General features: G+C 32.6%; 1 protein-coding gene across 1 annotated transcript; it reads left to right on the forward strand.

Moving 5' to 3' along the window:
* Nucleotides 1-1,077: 1,077 nt before the first annotated feature.
* Nucleotides 1,078-26,000, forward strand: LOC133181668 (uncharacterized). The gene is made up of 24 exons (XM_061316226.1): nucleotides 1,078-1,263; nucleotides 3,957-4,066; nucleotides 4,166-4,223; nucleotides 4,323-4,381; nucleotides 4,484-4,551; nucleotides 4,733-4,776; nucleotides 4,866-4,974; nucleotides 7,253-7,385; nucleotides 7,503-7,660; nucleotides 7,752-7,929; nucleotides 8,131-8,232; nucleotides 8,318-8,383; nucleotides 8,719-8,922; nucleotides 16,400-16,456; nucleotides 16,556-16,652; nucleotides 18,643-18,767; nucleotides 19,236-19,421; nucleotides 19,877-20,005; nucleotides 20,606-20,702; nucleotides 21,347-21,435; nucleotides 23,210-23,310; nucleotides 25,157-25,253; nucleotides 25,371-25,580; nucleotides 25,790-26,000. The coding sequence occupies exons 1-24, from the start codon at nucleotides 1,215-1,217 to the stop codon at nucleotides 25,922-25,924; spliced, it is 2,661 nt and encodes an 886-aa protein (XP_061172210.1). The 5' UTR covers nucleotides 1,078-1,214; the 3' UTR covers nucleotides 25,925-26,000.
* Nucleotides 26,001-26,405: the final 405 nt, after the last annotated feature.

Consider the following 26,405-nt stretch of genomic DNA (forward strand, 5'->3'; position numbering starts at 1 on the left):
AATTAGCTTGTATTGGTTCAATGTGTAAACAATAAATTCATTTACATGTACATATATACTTTAGCCTGAGATTAACTTTATTACCTTTATGTACATAGGTAATAAAGTTAGTCTCAGGCTAAAGTATTGTTAAAGATATGAAAAAATGCAACAAAACTTAACTAATATTCCTTATTATAATGTGGTTAAATGAGTTCCGTCACCTTGTCGAATTATATTTCATGGCGAAATGAAATTTCATTTGAGAATTTGTTTCTAGAACATTTGTCTTTCTGAAGAATTTCCCTCTTATATGACAAATAAATATCTTTGCTTGTATGAATTCAGCATGATTAGTGAGTAAAATATTATTATTTTAATTATTAATTTAATGTTATTATTTCTCACAAAGTATATTTGTACCCAACACATATTTAATTAATAATAAACAATAATAAGCCAATGATTTATTTTCATGTCAAGAGGTTCTCTGCTAGACAAAACAAGGAAATTAGACTGCATAAAAGTTAACAATATAATACATATATATTTCTCTCAGTTTACAATGTGATTGCCACCAAAGAAGTTAAGCCAGAAATGTACGTCGTTTTAGAATTATTTTTAAATAGCTGTTCAAACTTTTACTATATTTAAATATATATGCTACACATATGTCTGACAAGCATTTTTTTTTTACTGAAAAATACCCCCCCCCCCTTTCAGCTGAGTAATGAGTTCTTGTCGAAGACAACCATTGTCAAAGTATACAGGCCCTCAACAGAGTTTTTGAAAGAAGGTCCGGCAACCAAAAATGGGGGAACATTGTACATGCATGTGTCGATGTGAAAATTCAGTCCTCCCCCCCTCCTTCTATATTTGAAAATCCTGGGTCCACCTATGTTGTGTACTTTTTTTAAGTCATTGCTGCTTCCGGGATTTAATTAAATTTTCTTTTTTACAGTCACAAGTGAATCTTTCATACTGTTCCTGCCAACAAAGGCCTGCTTTTTATTACTACAAAGGGTTCTTTCTTTTAGTGTGACTTCCGCTTTGAATGTCAACACCTAAATCACATGACAGCAGTGTATTTTTAGAACATGTAGCATGACGACTTTATCAAATATTAGACGCTGTTTTTATTGCTATCAAGGCATGTGATGGTACATATCAGTTTATTTGCATTGATAACGTGAAGGTTCCATCGGATTGTCAATTGTTCTGACAAAAGCTGAAAAATGGACACCAGGCGTGTTTTACTTCTGGCAATATTTCTACAGTTTGCAGGTATATAGTGTTTCGTAGCGACTTAATAAGTTATATAATATAGATCATACTGTGTATCTTACTTCATCTACTGGTTTTGAAAAGATGGGATTAACTTTTTTAAAAAAAAAAAAAAAAAAAGAAGCTTATATAGATGTTATACAATGTACATGTTTCACTTTCTTTACTGAAACCCAGAAGATTATAACATGATCTACACTGTACAATATGTAATTTAAAATTTTATACAACTGGTATTTAAATAATGTACAAATATATAGCCTACTAGATCCCCCGTGTAGTTAAATATTCTAGTTTGTTCACAAAGGATTTAAATGTGACCTTACATGTATATATATGTGACCACTTTGTTGGTCGCAAAATATTTTTATTGTTCGTGTTTGAAATTAAAGTGAGTTTAAAGATATGACATTTCAAATCTTGAAGAGCATCTTTAATTCCATAATACTTACTATAATTAACTGAGATGTTTAAAAAAAAAAAAGCAAAGAAAAACTTTTAGTCCAACCCACCCGGAAAAAAATATTTTTCTCTGGAACTATTGAAATACGTTTAACGTCTGAAAACCTATCTATTTTTGTAATTTTAACAAATTACTTCAATTTTTCACCCTCTCCTGGCAGTAGAACAAGTAAAAGACTTTGAAAGTATAGAAACTTGTATGTAGGGTGATATATTGTGTAATTTATTGTGTCACAGAATATTAATATTCCTAACACAAATGCCCAGGATCAGACAAATAACAAGAAAATGAAGGAGCAATTGCATAACATAAAATTAATGGACCCTAACCCCCTGCCCCGAGATAATTATGAATTTTGGAGAATTCACCTCTTCTGGGAGGTTCTAATCTTCCAAAAGATTTTTCAGGTAAGTTGTCTTTCCCCCCTTATAATGCCCCCCCCCCTTTCAAAATCGATGCTACGAGGCTGAAATTTATTTTTTCTTTTTTTACATCGCACCTAAAATAGATTAAGAAATTCCAATTTAATACAACTGTTTATGTTTATTTAAACCTCACTTCTCTCGCTGCGTTTGGCTAGGACTTCAGTAAATGTAAACAAGATGACATGCTTTACTTGATGAGTTTGTATCGTTTATTCCTTGAATCATATAATAAAACGATTATTACTATTTTTACTCAATGATGTAGCAACCTTCGAAGTAAAATATTCACCGAGGCTAAATCATCGTATTTACCTCAATAACAGCAATAATTATATAATGTTACATATTATATCGATAATTTCCCTATATCTCGTGTGTACAATGCTGTCGTAAATAATGGGGAAACAGTACAAATAATTTAATCGGTCAATTTTTTTAAAAATTTACTACACAATATTAAAAAAAAATCTTTTCAATGAATTAACCTACCAGTGTGGTCGGCTGCTAGATCAAAAAGGAGGAAATTTTGTTGCAGTTCTTGATATACATATGATGTACATGTATATATGTATATGGATCGAATAAGTTTATATGAATTATATACATGTTGTCTGATGAGAAAAAAGTAATTCTGAATTACGATACTTTTCAGTTTATGGTCTATCTCCAAGAATCAAAATATTGGTAACTCATTGACGGGTACAGTTTAACTGTCTTATCTTTATACTAGGAAAATTATTTTAGAAAAAAAACCCAAACTCTTACCAAAATGTGGTTGTCTTTTAGTGCTCACCGTGTCCGTCTCTTCGTCCGTCACAGTGGCGGATCCAGGAATCTTGAGAAGAAGGGGAGACCAGTTTGGGGTCGGGGGCCCAGTGCCACACACACACACACACACACACACAAAATGATTTATTAAAACTTACGTATATTTTTGACACAAGGGGGGGGGGGGGGAGCTCTTAATCCGCCAGTGCGTCAACACTAATTTGACATCATAACTTGAGTGCCTTTTAACAACAGACCTATGTAAACTTGGATTATTATTATAGGAATTTTTGTTGGTATGGGTGTTAATTTTGTCTACAGACTGTATGTTTACTGTGTAAGTGAGACTAAAGACTGGTAGTCTTCTATAAAGAGCAAAAGCCAATTAAGATTAAAGAGTTAATGCTATTGATACACACGGATGACTGTGATGCAATATATTGGCACAATTTAATTTTGAAATTACTACAGTTCACGAATCTTTATCACGTAATATAACAGATGGCTTTTAAATAACTGAGAAAGACTTCATTGATATTAACAGAACACAATTTGCATCTTTCAAGCAAAAACCTGTTCAAAATATTATGATCCGCCACCTGGAGAAAAAGATTAAACACTATATATAGAATGTATCTACTTCTAAAATATAATTCATTTTAGTTAGGCAAAACCATTGTAATGAAGAAAAAAGACTAATCATTTTATCACAATTCGCCAGGTTCTTAAGTTTGAACATCTGACATTCACAGAAACATTCTGACTTGTTTCGATAATAAAAATGAAATGTTATTTCCTAATTTACAAATGTGTTGTTGAAATTAAAATTACATTGTTAATCAAAGTCTTTTTCATATTTGTTTAATGTTGCCTTTTTTTCTGAAAAATGAGATAAACAAATTACATAGAAAACATCTACCCACTCCTTTCCCCCTATTTTACCCGTAGCAGCCCGAGACGTGAACCTCAGCCCGAGGGCATATTGCACAAAAATAATTGCAGTAACCAGTACATACTAGTATTTGTTTTCTTTTCAGTGGCTGACTATAAACAATATCGTGAATTTATCCTAAGCCAGGCAAACAACGAAACTTTGAATAAACTCTTTGCTGAACACGTCAAAAAATTCCAAGTGGCCAAAAACCAGGTTTGTATCATTTTATAAATCCTATGAAAACAGATGCATATCTACTTTATTAGTACATTTTCTGTGAAAATATTTAATTTCTACATTTTGTTTTTTAAGCTTAAGTTACCAGAATTTCCTTGTTCAAAATACAGTCTGAAAAGGGGAGCCGCATCAGGTACTTATGTATAATAGATATACAATATTTCTTGAAATAATTTCGACATTTACTTGACCTTTTATTTTACATTAACTGAAGTGTAATTTTTTTTTTCAGTACATAATTTGGCTCCAGAAGACATTAAAGTTGTCGCTGGATTAGGCGATTCTATAACGGTTTGTCGATATTGCATTCTTTACAGTGTTACAATACGTAGTTTTAACAAATGATTTCCTGAACCTTGGTTTTAGTAACATACTTATCTTTTTCTCTCTTAGGCTGGTACAGGAATTCAAGCCCAAACAATCGTTGGACTACTTATAGAGTACAGAGGGCTCTCATGGAGGTAAAAACAACTTTCCAGGACCAGTATATACTACTTCGGGGCGCCCCTTTCCTCTCTTAGTTGCTCCCTTTTCCCAGTGCATGCTTTACTTTAAATTCTTTTTATAGAATACCATTTGCTATAATAAACATTGATATATATTTTTATATTGTAACCTTTGAGAGTGTTTTTACAAATTCAGTATCGGTGGAGACAAGGAGGTGGAAGATTACGTCACATTGGCAAGTGAGTAGCGGCGATGGGACATGTTTTTAATACAAATGGTAACTCTCCTTTGATAAATCTGTAGTTATATGATATTTTATCACATTTAGACATCCTGAAAAAGTACAATCCTGACATCAAAGGATTTTCCGTTGGACGAGGGGATGTAGACAGCGGGAACGCCCACCTTAACGTAGCTAATCCGGGGGACCAGGCAAGGTGGGCAAAAACTCTGTTGATTATCATAAACACTGCTTTTTTTATTTCCAGCATTATGCTCAAAATATCCGACACGTTTTTATACCCCCCGCAAACGAAGTTTAGGGGGGGTATATTGGAATCAGCTTGTCCGTCTGTCTGTCCGTCTGTTTGTCTGTCTGTAGACGAGATTTTGTCCGGACCATTTCTTGGAAACTGTTGCAAGGATTTGTCTGAAAATTTGTACACTTATTCTTCGCCATATGAAGGTGTGCACCTGGTATTTTCATCATGATTGGATAATTTTTTTGCATTTTACAGGTGTTTTGTTTCATTTTTATTATGTGGTTTTGTCCGGATCTGTTCCTAGAGACTATTGCATAGATTTGTATGAAAATTTTTACACTTATTATTTACCATATGAAGATGTGCACCTGGTATTTTCAACATTATTTGATAATTTTTCTGCATTTTATAGTTTTTTTTCCTTCATTTTTATTGACTTGGTCATTTCGGGTTCATGTCTAAGGTTTGAGACATAGAATCTACAACATCTGTACAAAAATGTGAACTACAGCTTAAAACTCTCATTAGAACTAAAAAAACAGTTCTTACATTACACAGCAGATAGTGTAAATCCATTTGTCCCTTGGGAGTAATGAGTGGACATGCATCCAGTTAAAGATTAATTAATGAGTTCAGAGTGGGAAGCTGTTAGGGCATCTCTGATCAAGCACTTCTTATCTATATCTCCTGGGAATTGGGCAGAAAGAAATAAAGATCTCTGTTGTCTAAGTCTCTTAATTGTAATTTATGTCTGTCAAAATACATAGTTACTGGAACCAGCCTTTTATTTTTAAAATGAGTTTGATATAAAGGTATTAAGATCAATTTAATTTTGTATAATTAATTATGGTATTTTTTTTCAACAATCAATTTGCAGAGTGTCATGTCTCACAAAAATACAGATAGTTGCAAACTATTTTTTCAATGTAATAAAAAACACTGTAATTACTAGTATTGATGTTTTATTAGGCTGCACCTTAGTTTCATTCATTAAAAAAAATATAATGAGTAATTAAATTTTCACTCTAAATGTTTAAGCAAATTGTGAACACCTTTCACATCTAGAAAACATTACTGATTTGGTACCTTCTGTGAAAAACCCAGCGGGGGGTATTTGTCCCATTTGGACAGTTCTAGTTATTTTCATTTCCGTTGTTTATTTTTTAACATCTGCTGTCCTCTGCTTTCCATGGAGAGGTAGAGGTAATTTTTTACTATTCGACAATACAGGCACATGCATTTCTTTACATCATTTGGTAACAAATTTTCAATCAAGCCCAGGATTCCGGTACTTACGTACATACCACAGGCACTTGTTTCGGTAATAAATTTTTAACCCATAGTATAATAATAACATTATTATACTATGGGTTAAAAATTTATTACCAAAACAAGTGCCTGTGGTACATACGATCGAAATTGGCTTTCGAGATATATCGGGGTTTCATTTATTTAATCTTAAAAATGATTTCAATACATAAAGTCTCTAGTTTAATTGTTTAATTTAACTCCTGGAAAATATTATTTTATAAATGCCGGATATGATAAGTGAATATACAGAAAAAGAAAAAAAAATAGAGGTACTGTGAGCACTGAGCTCACAAAATGATACCCCCGTCTCCCATATGAGTATAATGGCAAAGTCCATGTTTTGCTATAGGAGACCCGAAATAAGTGTCCGATCAAAAAGAAAAATGGGGGTGCACAATGGCACTAACAAAGATTCTGTGAAAATAATAAATTTTATTCAGTGGACTGGTATAAGAGAAGTTGCGGATAAGAGATGCGTACCCCTCAATAATATGGAAAGATTGAGATTGATCGTGTCTATGTTTTGCTACTGGAAACCTGAAATATGTGTCCGATCAAAAGTAAAATAGGCGGTGCACAATGGTACTATGTAACATTGATTCTGTGAAAGCTAGTCTCATTAAATTTTATTCAGTGGTATAAGAGGAGTTGTGGATAAGACATGTGTACCCCAAAGCGTAACGGACGGAACGGATATCCCCATATACACCCCGCTTTTAAAGGGGGGGGGGGGGGTACATGTATAATAATAATAATACATGTAATAGATTTTCAAAAATGCCGGAAATGAAATGCAGCTATCATAAATATATCGATGACTATAGTGTTTATATTCTTTGTGAATAAGCAGTTGCCAGTAGGCCAGCTCATAGAAAAAATACACTTGTCTTAGCGTCTGATTTTTCGTCATTACTGTTTGTAGAGATATACCAGCACAGGCCAATTTGTTGATAGAGCGAATGAAGAAGGAGCCTGGCGTGGATTTTGAGAATGACTGGAAGGTTATCACTTTGTTTGTCGGCGGAAATGACCTTTGTGACTATTGTGATGACAAGGTCAGAAAAATGAAAATTTTAATAATTATGTAATCAAATGTGAATTTAAAGACTTTGGCTCGTAATTACACGTAAAAAATTATATCTATATATTTGATTTTGATCTTTTGATTTTAGGAGACGTTTAGTACGGCCAACTACATCGCGCATATAACAGAAGCTTTAGATACCCTACACAAGAACGTGCCTAGAGCCTTCGTCAACGTTGTAGAGACTCTAAACATCGCGGACATCAACGTTCTTAATGAAGGCCTCATCTGCGATACAATTCATTTGTAAGATTTTATATTCTGTGGCATTTTTACCATAACTAATATAAATTATGTAGATGGAACTTTAAAGAATGTTGTTTTTCTCATTTAATAGCTTTCTATGCCGATGTGGCACCTTCCCGTCTGAAAAAGAGAGAGAGGAAATGCGAGCAGCGGTACTGGCGTACCAGAAAAGTGTTCGTGATCTCGTCGAATCCGGGAGATACGACACAAAGGACGACTTTACCGTCGTTGTTCAGCCTTTCTTTGAAGAAACAGGCATCCCAAGACTGGTACCTTGATACATTTTAAATTTTAATGCATATTCACTTTGTGTATTATTGTAGGTTGACATGTTGAAAAAAAATATGCCTCTTAATTTTTGTATCACTTCTTTCAAGGATGTGTGTAAGAACACGCCAAAGTTATCGTTAAGTTTGTCACAATTTTCACATAATAATGTAATCTCATCACGAAATTAATTTTTAAATTAGGCCAATTCCAACGAGGCTGATCTAAGTTATTTCGCCCCTGATTGTTTCCATCTTAGTGAGAAGGGACACAAGGCTGCAGCCGAGGCACTTTGGAACAACATGGTAGGACGACCTTCCTCCTTTAATATTTTGTTTTTTTCCTGTTCTTTAATATTATTTGATATTATTTGATCATCCGTAATTTCAGATCGAACCCGTGGGACAAAAGAGGTTGAAATGGACGCCGGAAGAGCCAATCGAATGCCCCACTGCCGTATGTTACTATATATAGAGAACATAACACTGCATAACCTTATCAAATTGATTTGTGAATATATATATATATATATATATATATATATATATATATATATATATATATATATATATATATATATAAAATCAAAGAATGCAAAACCTTTTTTTCAATTTAACTTTAACATTTTATTTCAATCATGAAGCTAGAATTGATAATTTAGTAAATCAAATTAATTTACATTTTTTCAGACTTAATTAATAATTAAATGATCAATCCATGCAAGGTTTTTAATTTAATTACAACGTATATTCAAATTTTTTATTATCTTTCTTTTTTGCTTATTTTGGCAGGACAATCCATTTTTCTACACTGGTAAAAATAGCCTAGTTCAGTCTAATTCAGAGTTCAATTCTGAGACTCCCGATGGCGCAGATTCCGGAAAGACAAGCTCTTCTACCTCCTCAACTGGTGCTATTATAGGGGCATGTTTAGCAGTAGTGGGTGTTATCTGTGTCGCCATCTTTATAATGAGACGCAGAAACAAAAGCAAGGGTGTTCCACTTCTTGAAGGTCATGATTTTACCTCATATACGAAGATTTAACATTCACCAGTCCTATTTATTTACATATTGTAAATATTTACAGTCAAAAGTGCTCAATGATATTATAAGGATCAATTTATATATGTATTTATGATTTCGTGGTCACGAATTCCGTACACAGCTCTTTACGTCATCATCTGACGACACTTTTCTGTACACCTGTTATTTTTTATGGTCACTAATGTTCTAAGCGTTTCTGTGATATATAAAGGCTATTTATGCCGTTGATTTTGCACATTATTGAGGGGTTTTATTTTCACCTTCATAAGTTGCAATTTGATTTTTATATAAGATAAAATAATTTAAATGAGGTGGACCTTTTCACTTGTACTTTTTGCACACGGAGATTATTTTTTGTTTTGTTTTTTTTTTAATCCTTCTAACGAATTGTTATAAATATACGTATAGATGATCAAATGCTATACTTGGAACTTACGGGATTAATATTTATCTATTTTATATTATATGACATGCACAGATTTGTAATTAGACTATTAAGAAGCTTTTGAGAGGACTTTCTTTAATCCTTTGTGTTCATGTTTCGTTTTCATGTTCATATACCAGTGCGCGTGCAATGTAAACATTACAGGTCCCATGTGGCATTATATGGTAGCATTATACTTCACATTCCCTATCCAGGAGACATACAAGTTAAATGTGCAAGCTGATTATTTAGTCAATCTGATTAAAATCAGATGCTTTGATCCGCTCACATAGATCGCTACAGCGAACTATGTGAGCGGATCAAAGGATCTGATTTTAATCAGGTTGAAAATTTAGTCAGTATTCTCTGACTTTGTTGATGATACTTCTATCAATTGTAATGTTAACGAACATTTCAGGTGATTTATTTTGTTGATACATTAAACAGTTACATTCAAATATTGACTTTCGTGTTGTGATCAGATGTACTGAGTTTTTCATAAGTAATTATGATTAAAGAATATAAATTCATAGTCGATAACCTATGGTTCTATTTATTATATTTTCTTTGATTTTCCCTTTGCCTCTAGTGCTGTCTTGTAATGTTCAGAGTCATAGGCTGTAACATCATAGTTGAGCGATTGAGACGTCATAAAAACATGGATTTCAACAAATATATTTGGAGAAACTTTTCAGGATTGTTATTTTACTCTATTTTCCAACAGTTCAGGGAGTATTTTTTGCAACATTCTTCGTGAAGGGAAGGAAAATCTCGAATTTTGCCACACTTGATATTCTTTCACACTGTGACAAAATACTATTTTGATATTCTTTCACACTCTTCCTCGCAATGCCAGGGGTCCCGAGTTAACACGTTCCCATGGCAACGTGTTGACTTATGACCCCTGGCAGTGATGAGACTACATCTTTCAAAAAAATAATTCAGTGCTTAAATTTACATTTATACAATGTAACCACTGTCTTGTCTGCAAATGTGATTTCTATATCAAGACCCCTGTAACGGGTAATTCATAATTAATGGAAAAGCCACTCCAACAGCTACTGTTATTACTTAACCTACTATATAAATTGTAGTTAATAGGCATTTTGAACTGTTTCTTGATTCATTTTAATGTTTTTGCATATCATGAAACAGTCAAAGTGTTTGGTAACAGTATACACTTATTTCACGACTATAAGGAGAACGGTCAAACTATTGTCCCGAGATAATGGGGACAATAGCATTCCCCATTACCTCGGAACAATAGTTGAATTTTAATTTTTGCTTATGTTGTTGCACTTGCACGGTGTCCAACGTCTGTGACGTCGAAATAATCATAAGGTATTTTTTTACCCCCTCGTCCGTGTTATAGTGTTTTCAATGCCAGAGCCATACTCCCTGTCGAGGTCTCATCTAGGGTTTGGTACATGTACAAACAAACTTTGGCGGAAGTTTGTGCCAGAGCTTTCCGTACGCTGTATAAGAAAAGTGCATGTGGAATGTAAGTATACACTTCTTATTTTTTTTTCACTGAAAGTGGGGGATATTCATTTGGGTCTGTCCGTCCGTCTGTCATGTAACACTTTTGTTTCCGGACGATGTCTCAAAGAGCCTCTGACCTTTTGCAATGAAAATTTATACAGCAACTTCCTATTGCCTGTAAAAGAACTATATTGATTTTGAAGTCAAAAGGTCAAGGTCAGAAATTCATACAAAAAATGGTTTCCAGAAGATAACTTTATGTCTCTTTCAGCTTTTTTCAGTTTAGTTATATCATAACTCTCAGTGTCTTAAGAAAGATCCTTTAAGGATTTTGTGGTTAGAAGGTCAAAAGTCAAGGTCAGAAATTCATACATTGCAAAATAATGGTTTCCATGCAGATGAAGTGTCTCTCAGCTGTTTCAACGAAATGTTACATCATAACTCTTAGTGACTATATGAAGACCATTATCGATTTTTAGGTCAAAAGATCAAAGGTTAAAATCAGAAATCCATACCTTGCAAAAAATGGTTTCCAGATGTTCAATCTTATATTGAAATCTTATGTTGAAATCTTGTATTATAAGTCCCAATGACTTAAAGAGGTTTCTTTTGATATTTAGGTCAAAAGTTCAAGGTGAAAAATTCATATCTTGCATAAATTGGTTTCCTGGTGATAACTCTATTTCTCTTTGAGGTTTTGCAATAAAATTTTATAGCTTTTGTTAATATGACCTTAAAAAAAATACTTCTATTAATTTTGAGGTCAAAGACCAAGGTCAAAAATTGATATCTTGCATCCATAGTTTTCAGATGATAACTTAGTACTATCCCTGTTCTCTCTATTTGCAATGAAACATAAGGTCTTGATCTCTCTAACTTAATGCTTAAGGAGGTTGGATCCTGTCATCAAAAGTAATGAGAATTTTTTATCAAGTATATTTTAAGAATCTACACACATAGCTTAATTAAAAATCAAAACAAAAAATGGGGGGGGGGGGGGTCAATGCGCTTCTTTTGATGCTACAGAGCATTTAGTTTGACCTTTTTGCACTGTAAATACTTCTTACACATAAATCAATTTTTAAAGTTTTTCCTCAAATAATTTTTATTCAAATAAATTATGGGAACAAACACAGTCTTATTTTATCTTGAATAGACACATTGAAGTTTGTCACAACAAAAAAAATTCAAATTACTTCGCATGTTCAATTATTTGACCTTTTTGCACTCAAAAATATCATTTCTCTGACATTAAAATTTTCAACAAGCAATAAAATCATTTGAAAGTAATGACATTTTACTGAATTTAAGAAGAATGGTTAAAAGTATCTTATATCGCAGGCAAGTTAAGGCTTCCCGACGAATATCACAGTGCATTCTGTGCCTTCACATCTCTGAACTACCAAAATATGACGTCATAATGGAAAATGACGTCAAGTCACTGCAAACTTGAGGTGTTATGACGGGGAGAGTGTCATGAACTTAAAACTTTATTTCAAACTGCATGTAAAATACTAGATAGCTATTGCAAAATTCAGGGGTCGTTAAAGGTTTTTTAAGTCTTATATGTCCGAATATTTTAAAAATACACCGCTTACCTACCCTTGATTGAAATTCAGCATGTTCAAAATGCTTATGAAAAATAAACTTTTGAAATGTACTCTGTTTTATACCCGTGGTTGGAGGTAGAATTTATTTTGTGTGTATAAAAGAGTCTGGCGCAGGTGATTAATGAGGGTTAATCTGAGAAATTCTGTGGAAATATGTAGGAAGAGGTTGTTCTCTAACTGAATCTTGCTTGGGAAAAATGTGTGTTGGCTTTGTTTTAATACAGATTACGATATTGTGTGGAAAATACCCTCATATTTGTAGGTAAGTTGAATTTTTCATGAAATATTTTGTATCTAAGTAATACTGTGACTTTTCCCAAGCACATTTCGGATACACAAGGATACGATGAGTTTATTTATATAACAAAATGTTAATAATTTTTGTGTAAATCAGCTGCGCCGAAGCGATTTATATGGAACACTTCAAATAATTATAAATGACCGTCACGTGATCAACAAAGTCATGTGATATCATAACAAATATGTTAATATATAGCCGAGGAAACCTCTATATAAATTGGGAGTACTTAAGTTCAATACTTATAAATTAAAACTAAAACCGACCTCGCAATGACGTATTATTTTTTGAGCGCATTTTAAAGCTTCGGGAAGCCTTAACATAGCTGCGATATTCAGAAAAGGAAATTAAAAGTAGGGGTCTGTGATGTTAATTTTTATATATTTCTAAAATAGTGCTAATTTTAAGCTTAAGTCAGGGCTATTTTTTTCTTGATTTTCGAAATATATTTCCTATATTTATCAAACATGATGATAGAATTCATAATAGTTTATTTAATATATAATTTAGGACCAGCATAAAACAGTTCACGGCACAGAATAACTTTGTGTGCAGGCTGCATGGAGAAATAGGAATCCAAACTTAACATACTTTAAATACTTCGAAAGAGAAAAAAATGATCATTTTCGAAAGAGAAAAAAATGATCATTTTCTTCTAAAAATCCATCCGCCACAAAATATAGTTCCTCACTTAATGCTTTTGGCATGGAATTCAAACATGGAGTTTTAACTGAATATCGTTTAATTGGTATTGTAAAATCCAAATTTGTTGTAAGAACTGAAACATTATGCAGATTTTTTGAAATATAGGTTAAGACAAAAATCTACTCAAACGCTCAGGAGCGGACCTCGTTAATAGACCCCTATTGACTTTAACGTCTAAAGCTGAAGGTCGACCTTTTTTGTCTTTCTCTATCAGCATTTTTTCACGTCTTCCACCCTTTTCTTTTTTTCACAAATTCTCAAAAATAGCTTGTTTTATTTATTCATTCATTTTAACTTTTGGACAATAATATTTTACAAATTAAGGTTTATATATTGAGTTTATGTTATTTATTTCCAATAGACAGTACCTGTCATATATCCCAAGTAATAAAAGACAATGAAGTATTAAGTGTACAGAAATCAATGTTGTTTACTTACACTGGGGAAAATACATGTTTGCATAGAGTGTATTTAATTATTTAATCTTACTCTAAAATGATTTTTAAAACAATCTATAATAAATTGTATCATTACTCATTAATCATCATTTACTCTCCATTTATTCGTCTTACATCTTAAAGGACAGCTTCAATGCATTGACACCCACCCAACAAATTCTATATATGTACGTATCAGGAATCTAGACATAACATCCAATTAAATGGAAAAGACGAGTGCTGAATAAAATGAACAATAAGCTAATTCAGAGAATTTATGTCCCCCATTTTAGGAAAAAAGGCAGAAGAACTGAAAAAAATATGCAGATGGAGAAAGAAACAAAGGTCCACCTTGATCTTTCATTTTTTGAGAGGAACAGATAGACCATGTTAATTTACCTATATGTCGTATATCTGTTAATCGAAAAATTGTTATCATTTTTTATGTTTATTTCATCGATTCTAAATTTTACAAACAATGAATGGAAAATGACACCATGGCAGTTTGCAACTTGTTCGGATTATATAGTGTGCCCCGAAATTATTATGAGAATTTTGAGAATATTTTGTAATACTGTCCTTTCTGACATATTTTATTTCTTAAAAAAAGTCGTCATGTTGCAGATTTTATTTAAGAAATAAAATATGTCAGAAAGGACAATACCTTTATCGAAAGCATTGGATTAATAGTTAATATAAGTTCCCATGCACTACTTTCTTATGATACATGCAATATTTATGGATAACATCTCATTTATTTTATACACTTCCTGTTTGTGTTGTTGTTCAAAATCACTGCTTTTGAAAACATAGCGTCTATATAAGATATGTATAACTAAGGGATTGTTAAACTTGGTGATACATGTACTTCTGAATCATTGAGTATTTCACTATCTACTTTGTAATGTGTGGTACAAAATATACTGAAAACAGAAGAGTAATTCAGTTAATAAGGAAAAGAGATGGTATGCCAAGTAAACTAACATTTAATGATCATAGAAGGCTGAGATATTTGCTAAATAAGAGCAACAGTAAGTGTACAAAAATGGGGTTACTTTTCTGACCCTAACTACAAGCTCTTTCCCTCTGTTGAACAGTTGTTGAATTCCTTTCCATTTTCAATATCTTGTCACATGTGAAAAAAAGTAGACAGTGGGATACTCAGTGTTTCAGACGTATCACCACTTTGGCAATTCTTTGATAATATAGATCAACATTTAATAGCTAGGTTTTCTGTTTTCAACAGCACTCATTTTGAACATTAGCAACCGACAGAAAGTATACAAAGTGAACGGTAAATTATTCATAAAAACCGCACATAACATAAGAAAATACCAATTATTGTCCTTTGATGAAAAAAAAAATTCCAACTATAATCATTCTATTTAAAAAATATTTCGTAAAAACTATCACTAATTTCGAAAACACATAGTACATTTGATATGTGATCGGGATCGACATTAAAATTTACATACATCCGGTTTCAGAGAATGGTGAGTTGCAATTTTGATTATTTTCATAGTTTCAGGAACCAAAAAGTAGGTCTTATCTTTGTTTTCATGTAAAAAATAACCATTTTTGTTAAGTAGAATTTTTGATATTTTCTATAACGATATACTTTAAGAAAGAAAACAATGGAAAGCAAGAAAACGATTTGTGGAAAGGGGGGGGGGGTTACAAAAGAAGCAAGATCAGAAAGCGATGTTTTATGAATTCATATTACAATAAAATGTATTTTTTTCCCCAAGTTTGTTTATCATTATGTGTTTTTTATTACAATTTTTTTAGTCGCAAAGAATTTGTTTCATTCCTGATTCTAGTTAGAATAATCTGTGTCTCTGTACAGGCCCTCGCCACAGTTGGAATCAGGGACCTATATATTAGTATATAGGTCCCTGTTAGTATATAGGTCCCTGGTTGGAATATTCGTATATAGATGGTCCATTCATTTTGCTGATGGCCCATTAAATATTTTAACAATATTGCCATAGTCACATTGACCTTCTCTTGGGCTTCTCAATCATATCACTGCTACTATGAAACAGACTTTTACTTTTAGCATAAAATAGGAGAATATTGTTGACGTGTTATTTTTGAATTTCAAAGATATATTCTCAATTGAATTAATGAAAATTTGGATGTCTTTGAAATTTGATCATTTTATGATTTGGATAATATGAGTGATTACATTAAAAGACCATATAAACAGTCCCCCCTTCTTCCCCAAATTCTGATTCTTGTGAGTCAGTCACTTGAGGAAAATTCATTGATCCTTTATTTACATTGCAAAGTGCATTTTTAAACAGTTATACATTTTTTTTGTTGCACTGTATCTCGTGCAATGATTTGAAAGAATATATCGTGAAAAATTTGAAACAGAGAGAAGTAGTCAAAGATGTGTCAGATTCTGTTACAATCAAAGAAAAGATAGAATTGAACAATATCACCTGCATAATATTTGATTAAATTACAGGGAAATCAGCAAGCAGGAGGTGGAGCAGGGGGTCAGGGTGAGAAAAAGGATGACAAGGTATGTGATGTAGATTAAAAGGTGTAGATATAACTAGTATCTAAAGATGAATAAATACAATTTTTTTATAATTGAACATAATGAATTGAATTTACTTAGGAAAGGAAAAAGAAGTATGAGCCGCCAGTCCCAACGAGAGTTGGCAAAAAGAAGAAGAAGATGAAGGGGCCTGACACAGCCAGTAAACTACCACAAGGTATGATGAGTAAACATAAAAAACTGATACAGCCAGTAAACTACCACAAGGTATGATGAGTAAACATAAAAAACTGACACAGCCAGTAAACTACCACAAGGTATGATGAGTAAACATAAAAAACTGACACAGCCAGTAAACTACCACAAGGTATGATGGGTAAAAATAAAAAACTGAACACAGCCAGTAAACTACCACAAGGTATGATGAGTAAACATGAAAAACTGAGACAGCCAGTAAACTACCACAAGGTATGATGGGTAAACATAAAAAAAATGACAAAGCCAGTAAACTACCACAAGGTATGATGAGTAAACATGAAAAACTGACACAGTCAGTAAACTACCTCAAGGTATGATGAGTAAACGTAAAAAACTGACACAGCCAGTAAACTACCACAAGGTATGATGGGTAAACATAAAAAACTGAGACAGCCAGTAAACTACCACAAGGTATGATGAGTAAATGTAAAAAACTGACACAGCCAGTAAACTACCACAAGGTATGATGAGTAAACATAAAAAACTGACACAGCCAGTAAACTACCACAAGGTATGATGAGTAAACATAAAAAACTGACACAGCCAGTAAACTACCACAAGGTATGATGAGTAAACATAAAAAAACTGACACAGCCAGTAAACTACCACAAGGTATGATGGGTAAACATAAAAAACTGACACAGCCAGTAAACTACCACAAGGTATGATGGATAAACATAAAAAATGGTTCAATATTAACTTTAATTTAATTACCATAAGCAAACTAGTTAGTGTCAAAAAAGGAATAATAGCAAAATTGACAATTCACTAGCAAATTTCAGGAATTATTCAATAAAGGTAAATTTAAGCTCAGGTCCAATGTAAGAACTACTTCAATCAGTACTGTTTTTTTTTTTTTCAGTACTTTAGGATGGGGGCTGACCCTCAGAATTGAGTATTTCAGTGTCAAATAGACTAATGGGCTTTTGAGAAATCCTAATCAAATTGTCAAATATAATTGTCGCTGTCTTTATATTACTTAAATAATTTTTAATAACAACTCAAAAAAAATATTTATGGTTTGAATTATGTAGTAAATATTTAATAACATCAAGCACAATAGTGATATGAATTATCTAATTTTGAAGGAAGCTAAAGTGACTGACCAAGAAAACCAGCTTAAACTTCATTGAGAAACATGCAATAAACTGATTTTGATCACACAGTAAGGATTTCTTTGGGAAAACTTCTTCTGCAATTTGGGAAAATAAAGACAAATTTCCAATTGGGACTGTGGCTGGATTCTGTCCCCAAAATGGCCCTAAATATCTGTAATTCAAATGTTTTATGCAGAAGATTATAAGATAGAAACTCAAACTTGAACTTACCAATAAAATGTGTGAGCATATATTGTATTGCACACACTAAAATAAATTTATGGTCACATTTAGCAAGTATTTCCACTTAATTTTGAACAATGGAAACCCAAAATATTTGACTATGGATTCAAATTACATGTTAAAAAATGGATATAGCATAACACTGAAAGAAATTCGTTTGAAATAATGCCTATCTATGCACTAGTCAATTGTATAAATATATTTGAATTTAGAAATGAATGAAAATAATATGTTAGAGAAAGATTTGATCATTGTGGATATAGCGTTCTTTTCACACTATATACATTTAATTTTGTTAATACAAATATATTTACAACATGTAAATCAGCATCAAAATCAAGGACACAAAACCTTTTATTTATTAAAAGAGAAAATTGTAGATAGAATGTAAATGTAATACATATCATAAGCAGTCTTTTTTATGGTCAATGCGAATGAAAATCTGGAATGAAGGCGTAATAGCTCTTAATTAAAGAGGCCCTCAATTCAGGTAGCATTGCTGTCTATTTTGACACATAATGATAATTGTTCTTTATGAAACAAACATACAGTATTAATTTTTATATATGCATTAAAGAGACCCTCAGTGTATTACTATTATATCCACAGTGACACCCCATACACGATGCAGACTTAAACTTCTGAAGTTGGAAAGGATCAAAGATTACCTTTTAATGGAGGAAGAGTTCATAAGGAACCAGGAAAGACTCAAACCGCAGGAAGAAAAACATGAGGTGACACAAAATAGCAAGAAGTAACAACTATTAATTATTGGACAATATAATCATATTTTTCCTTTGTCATTGATGTCAAGTTAGTGTCTTGAAAGATGTAAACTAATCTTTATGGATCTAATTTTACTGAGGCCATCATAATTTTTTTTTTTTGTTCATGTACTCCGACCCACATTTTTGAAGTTGGGTAGGTAGGTAGGTTTGTGTTTTTTTAAAAATATTTTCTAACATTTTGACAATATCTATTTCTGTATACAAAATCTTTTAATCTGAAAAGTATCTTAGAAAATTGATAGACCTTAACTTTTAAATCAATACAAATAATCTATTTAAGTAAAAAAAAGAATTTGAAGTACTGAAAAAAATGATTGGGTAGGGGCAATTTTAATGGGTCGGTCGGAGTACATCAAACAAATCATTTTTTTATTGTTGGCCTGAGTAGTAGACAGTTTTAATGTTATTCAACAGGAAGAGAGAACAAAGGTAGATGAACTCCGAGGATCTCCAATGTCTGTGGGTACACTCGAAGAAATCATAGATGATAACCATGCCATTGTCTCTACTTCTGTTGGAAGTGAACATTATGTCAGTATCCTGTCATTTGTAGACAAAGACCAACTAGAACCAGGCTGTTCAGTGCTCCTAAACCACAAGGTATATCTTGTAATACTGATTTATACAAAATATTAACATTTGATATGCTGATGTTTGGTTTGGTGTCAGAAAATTTGAATAGAGTGAATATCTGTCTAAGGTTGACACATGAAAATCTGCCTGGTATAGAAATTTGAAAAGCTGAAAATTACATTATGAGTATTCTTTCACTTTATGTATAGCAGCTGGAACACATATTTATGGAAATTTAAAGAAGTGTTTAAGATTTAAAAGACTTATTATTGCAGTTCATTTTGCAGTTTTCTTATTTTGCAAAGTTTTTTTTTTATTCAATGCAAACCCTTCCACATTAACAATATCCAATGTTTGGTTTTAGTTAAGCAATAAGTAAGTCTTATTGTCTAATTTTTTATCTGAAATATTTAACCGTGTCAGAATGTGTATACATTTATTTGTACATGTATCTATAAATCTATAACTCCACATTTCTGTAGGTACATGCAGTGGTGGGGGTATTAGGAGATGACACAGATCCCATGGTGACAGTAATGAAGCTGGAGAAAGCACCCCAGGAGACTTATGCAGATATTGGAGGACTAGACCAGCAGATTCAAGAAATCAAGGTGGGAACAAAACAAAATTCCTTTATCTTCAAATTTCCATTTAGTGTTTTTTTCAATTTCTAAAATGATGCTTATTGAGAAAAAAAAAAAAACAAATGATTGTCTTTTGTTGTAAACTACATGTATATCACTAACAGTTGAACACTGCTGTAGACTGTATATTAATCTTGATGTGATATTTTAATGTTGTTCTGATTAATTTTTGTATCAACTGCCCTGAAAAATCAATTATTTGTTCAGTCAATTCAGAGATTAATCTTGAAATGATTTGTAAATGCCTGTATATTATAATTTTTTTGTTTTGCTTCAGTCATGTCCTTTACTTCGCTATCAGTAAATATTGCTTTCATATTTTCATAAGTCTCTTTTGATTGGTCTTTCCGTAATGCAAATCTTCATTCCATTGAATTTTCATACTGAAACATTAATTTACAATAAAGGTAAATCTTGATGCTTTACTATTTAAGGAACAAGGAAAAATTTATTAAATTAGGTTTGTGAAAAACACTAATGCTCTAAAAAATTGATTTTGTTATTGATTAATCATAATGAAAATTACTCAATTCATGACACTAATTTCTTTTGTTTTAATTGGTATAGGAATCAGTGGAACTGCCTCTCACACATCCAGAATATTATGAGGAAATGGGCATCAAACCTCCAAAGGGAGTCATTTTATATGGACCCCCGGGAACAGGCAAGATATAAATATTATTTAAAGTAATGTTGACTGCTGGAATGTGAATGAAGCCTTTTTGATTAAAATTAGGGAAATCAAACTTTCTTCTCAGACATACCTGTAAATTGATAACAGAAAGTTATCTTTTTATGCAAGGATTAAAATAAGACCTTTTTCCATGCTTATGTGTAAAATGATTTTATTATAAAAATGAGATGTTCATACAAAGAATGATTAGGCTAAGTAAAATTTAAATTATGGTTCTCAGGCCAATTTTCTTAAAAACAGGTGAGGACGGAAGGCTTTTTTTTCTTCTTTTTATCAACAATAAATTATATGTGGGAGCAATTTATTAGTCTGGAATTTTTCTATGAAATTAACAATGAAAATCCTTCCTTCATAATTATACTGAAGTCATTCTGTAGATATATTTAACATCTCAAAAAATTACCAATTATATCATTTTTCCTGGACAAAGTATCCTGTGAATGTCCACATTTATACGAAGTGGCTATCAGAAATGAAAATCAAGTGCAAAACTACAAAAAAAAATTTCCTGGATTGGTCTCAGCATTACCAACGCTTTATTTTATTGACAATAAGAAAAAAATTGCAATGAGTGGGCCTGAGAACTTTATTTACCTTTTTTCTTTCTTTTTTAGGAAAAACTTTATTGGCCAAAGCAGTGGCTAATCAGACATCTGCGACATTTTTACGAGTTGTTGGGTCAGAATTAATTCAGAAATATTTGGTGAGTTAATTTTCATTTGAAAGATTCCACAAGAATGTTTTCAACCCAGAGAAGAAAATAGCATACAAACAATATTTTATGTACTACAATTTTTAGCTCACCTGAGCTTGTCTGATCACCCGTTGTCCGTCGTCTGTCCGTCTGTAAACTTTTCACATTTTCAACTTCTTCTCAAGAACCACTGGGCCAATTTTAACCAAACTTGGTACAAAGCATCCTTGGGTGAAGGGGAGTTTAAATTGTTAAAATGAAGGGCCAAGTCCTTTTCAAAGGGGAGATAATCAAGAAAATACAAAAATTGGGTGGGGTCATTAAAAAATCTTCTTCTCAAGAACCACTGGGCCAGAAAAGCTGAAACTTATGTGGAAGCATCCTGGGGTAGTGTAGATTCTAAATTGTTCAAATCGTGACCCCCGGGGGTAGGGCGGGGCCACAATAGGGAATCCAAGTTTTACATTGAAATATGTAGTAAAAATCTTTAAAAATCTTCTTCTCAGGAACCACTAGGCCAGAAAGGCTGAAACTTATGTGGAAGCATCCTGGGGTAGTGTAGATTCTAAATTGTTCAAATCGTGACCCCCGGGGGTAGGGCGGGGCCACAATAGGGAATCCAAGTTTTACATTGAAATATGTAGTAAAAATCTTTAAAAATCTTCTTCTCAAGAACCAGTAGGCCAGAAAGGCTGAAACTTATGTGGAAGCATCCTGGGGTAGTGTAGATTCTAAATTGTTCAAATCATGACCCCGGGGGGTAGGGCGGGGTCACAATAGGGAATCCAAGTTTTACATTGAAATATATACTAAAAATTTTTAAAAATCTTCTCAAGAACCACTGGACCAGAATAGCAGAAATTATGTGGAAGCATCCTGGGGTAGTGTAGATTCTAAATTGTTCAAATCATGACCCCCGCGGGGTAGGGCGGGACCACAATAGGGAATCCAAGTTTTACATTGAAATATGTAGTAAAAATCTTTAAAAATCTTCTTCTCAAGAACCACTGGGCCAGAAAGGCTGAAACTTATGTGGAAGCATCCTGGGGTAGTGTAGATTCTAAATTGTTCAAATCATGACCCCGGGGGGTAGGGCGGGGTCACAATAGGGAATCCAAGTTTTACATTGAAATATATACTAAAAATTTTTAAAAATCTTCTCAAGAACCACTGGACCAGAATAGCAGAAATTATGTGGAAGCATCCTGGGGTAATGTAGATTCTAAATTGTTCAAATCATGACCCCCGCGGGGTAGGGCGGGCCACACAATAGGGATTCCAAGTTTTACATTGAAATATGTAGTAAAAATTTTTTAAAAACTTCTTCTCAAGAACCACTGGGCCAGAAAGGCTGAAACTTATGTGGAAGCAATCTGGGTAGTGTAGATTCAAAATTGTTCAAATCATAACCCCCGGGGGTAGGGCGGGGCCACAATAGGGAATCCAAGTTTTACATTGAAATATGCAGAAAAAATCTTTAAAAATCTTCTTCTCAAGAACCAGTAGGCCAGAAAAGCTGAAACTTATGTGGAAGCATCCTGGGGTAGTGTAGATTCTAATTGTTTAAATCATGACTCCCGAGGGTAGGGTGGGGCCACAATAAGTACTACAAGGGTGGGGGGGATCAGGTGAAAAACAGCAAGGCCAAAGTTACTCAGGTGAGCGTTGTGGCCCATGGGCCTCTTGTTATCAGTGAGCATCCCTCTGCTGAACATGAGGAGGACTGTAATTTACAATTATTATGGTTTGCATCTAATTTTGTTCTTGTGCTTTCTTGATTTAGGGTGATGGTCCAAAATTAGTCAGAGAATTGTTCCGAGTGGCAGAGGAACATGCCCCTTCTATTGTCTTTATTGATGAAATAGATGCTGTTGGAACAAAACGGTACATTGTTTTTAAATATTTACAATTGTGTGATATTATGATGTGAAAAGTTTTATCTCGAGAATAAATATCATCAATTTATCAGCAGTCATAGGTGCTACAGAATACAACAAATCTATAAAAAGAAAATTGCAAGAGATAATCTCTTCGTATTCACATAAAGTTATGATAAATTTGTAAGTGCGTCATAATTACTCGAAACCTTTCTTTAGTGTCAGGCTATGCAGATTTATAATCTAGATTCATAGATTTTGTGTCATTAAGTACATGAGAACTTTCATCTGGCTTTGTGAAATAATTGTCACTTGTTTTTTTTTCTGTTTGAACCATTTTTCAAAAAATTTATATGCAAAGGTTTCTCTTTGATGCTTAAATTTATAAAAATAAAATTGAAGCATTATTTATCAATGAATCAGGTATAAAATAAATCATAGCTAAATACTGAATTAAAAAAAATTAGTACTACACATACATGTACAAGAATAATATATGGTAGAACCTATGTCAAATAGTCTTTGTCATAGGATTTTCAACCAATTAGCACTAGCTTGTTAAGATAATGAATATACTGCAGAATGTGCTACTTGGATTGATAAAAATACACTGCAAATAGACACTTTCAGCCATCTTTACTGGTACATGGTCACAAGAACAAGACAGAAAATAACAAAATATAATTTTTCAAATATCATCATTAACTGACTTTACGAAATAAACAATAGTCAGCAATTTTACTCCAGAATAAATTCTTCTTTTTTTTTTTTTTATAATTGACATAAAAGATTGAGCCCACATACCAACATAGGCAAATGCACTAAAATTGGTAAAGGATTTTGAGTCTATCTAGATCCTGTACATGTATTTGAAATATTTTTCAAAAGTGTCTATCTTAATTATGATGAAGAACACACCTAAATAAATATGAAAAGTGATTAATATATTTACCTTTCCTTGCAAACTAATGAAAGAAAAAGTTTGTTTTTTAAATTATTATTAAATGTACTACACTTGTTTACCTTTTTACTTTTGAAACACAAAATTCAATGATTATATGACTATTATAGGGTTACTTTCAGATTTACTACATGAACATTAATGAAATAATGTGAATTTTTATGTAAAAAATCCATGATTTTAATAGGAAAATATTTTAATATACAAACCATCAAAGATACTTGTATGTATAAATAATTAGGAAATGATTTTAGTATATGAGATAGAAAATAAATACATATCATTTCATAATGGATAGTACTGCAAACACAATCTGAAACTAATCTAAGTCTCTGATGGCAGATAATTAAGATATTGCACTATTTGATTGGTAGCTGAAGATTTCTTGGCAATTTTGCATTCCTTCAATACAGTTGTATTGAGTTCACATTATTGTGGCTTCGTTAGTATTTGCTCAGACCTAGTGAACAACTTATCTATGACGTTATATGACAGGTTCTACATTAATGGGAAAATAATGACACAAAATCTTGACATGCTCTTTCCACATACCAGATAAGACAATTCAAAATCCCCGGTAATGATAATCTCAGTGATTCCATAGGGAATCGTGAGAGATACAATTTAAAATTTGATTGGATGTAAATTTTAGATTTTATTTATAAAGATACAAATTTGCTTGAGATGAGGGAAGGATATCATCAAAGTAACATTTTTAGTATGTTTTATCACAAGATACGTAATTAAAACATTGATGTTTTTCGAAAAGGGGGGGGGGTAACTCCTCTAGTTCCTTGTAATTTTGATCTGAAGGTACTTGTTTGAAGCCTATGTACATGTGTATATGATTAATGGGGACTGGAAACTGAGTTGAGTGATGATTAATTTGTAGATATGACTCAAATTCTGGAGGTGAAAGAGAAATACAGAGAACTATGTTGGAACTTCTGAATCAGCTTGATGGATTTGATTCCAGAGGAGATGTAAAGGTGCGTTGTCACTTCTTACGGAGATCTGAATATTATAGAATATAAATCACCCATAATGGCATTGCAGTTGATGTTTTTAATTTTACTGAAGGGTATATATTATATTGCAAATTTTAGGTGGTCATGGCAACCAATAGAATTGAAACTCTTGACCCTGCTCTGATCCGTCCAGGAAGAATTGACCGCAAGATAGAATTCCCACTTCCTGATGAGAAGACCAAAAGAAGAATCTTTACCATCCATACAAACAGAATGACTTTAGCAGAAGATGTCAACATCGATGATTATGTCATGGCAAAAGATGATCTCTCAGGTGCAGATATCAAGGTATTAATTCCATGTACCTTTGCTTGTGCTCAAAGTTCATCAAAAGATATTTGGTATTCCCTTTGATTATTTATGAAATAATGATGATAAGCAAAAAATCACATGAAAATATTTACTGTGGGCAGCAGGACAGGAAAGTTTGTGTGAGTGACTTGTTTGCTATTTTGTTCACTCTATCATTTGATTCCTGCAAAATGTTCTTATTGTAGGCCATATGCACAGAGGCAGGACTTCTGGCTCTTAGAGAGCGAAGAATGAAGGTCACAAATGACGATTTTAAATCAGCTAAAGAAAATGTGTTATACAGGAAGAATGAAGGAACACCTGAGGGATTATACCTGTGAAAAAATAAACTGTTCCACAGATTGATTGAAAAGAATAATCTGTTATGTTATCAATAAATTGTGTCAAGTATTGTAATGTCAGAGTTCCCATTTCATGAAAAAAAAATCCCAAATGGCATAAAGTAGAAGTTGTTTTTAAAAATTTTAAAGAGAACATAACCTGTGACCAAAAATTTTCAAGTAGTGTAATGTAGGTAGAATTGTTGTGTATTTCAGTAAGTGTATGCAGTCATTTTTCTACCGGGTATTCATTTTTCACTTCTTTTTATGCCAATAAAAGGGTTTGCTACATACTCATTTTGCAGAGAGAAGGTATTGTTACTTGGATCAGCATTTTAGCCTTTAGGAAAAATAGTGATATTATACATTTATTGCATGATCGTGAGGGAAATATGAAAATTTATTCAGCCAAGAAAAATCATATTCCCCGAAGGCTTCGCCCAAGGGGAATATGATATTTCTTGGCTGAATAAATCTTCAT

This window comes from Saccostrea echinata, unplaced genomic scaffold (assembly GCF_033153115.1).
Source record: "Saccostrea echinata isolate AGI-Se365-2 ecotype Australia unplaced genomic scaffold, CSIRO_AGI_Sech_v1 ptg000009l, whole genome shotgun sequence".
Lineage (NCBI taxonomy): Eukaryota > Metazoa > Mollusca > Bivalvia > Ostreida > Ostreidae > Saccostrea > Saccostrea echinata.

Excerpts from the sequence above, each read along its gene's own strand:
- LOC133181668 (XM_061316226.1), top strand. The coding sequence starts at position 1,215 with ATGGACACCAGGCGTGTTTTACTTCTGGCAATATTTCTACAGTTTGCA. Across the intron at positions 4,552-4,732 it reads TACAGAGGGCTCTCATGGAG|TATCGGTGGAGACAAGGAGG; the intron begins GTAAAAACAACT and ends TTACAAATTCAG. Across the intron at positions 23,311-25,156 it reads GATGCTGTTGGAACAAAACG|ATATGACTCAAATTCTGGAG; the intron begins GTACATTGTTTT and ends ATTAATTTGTAG.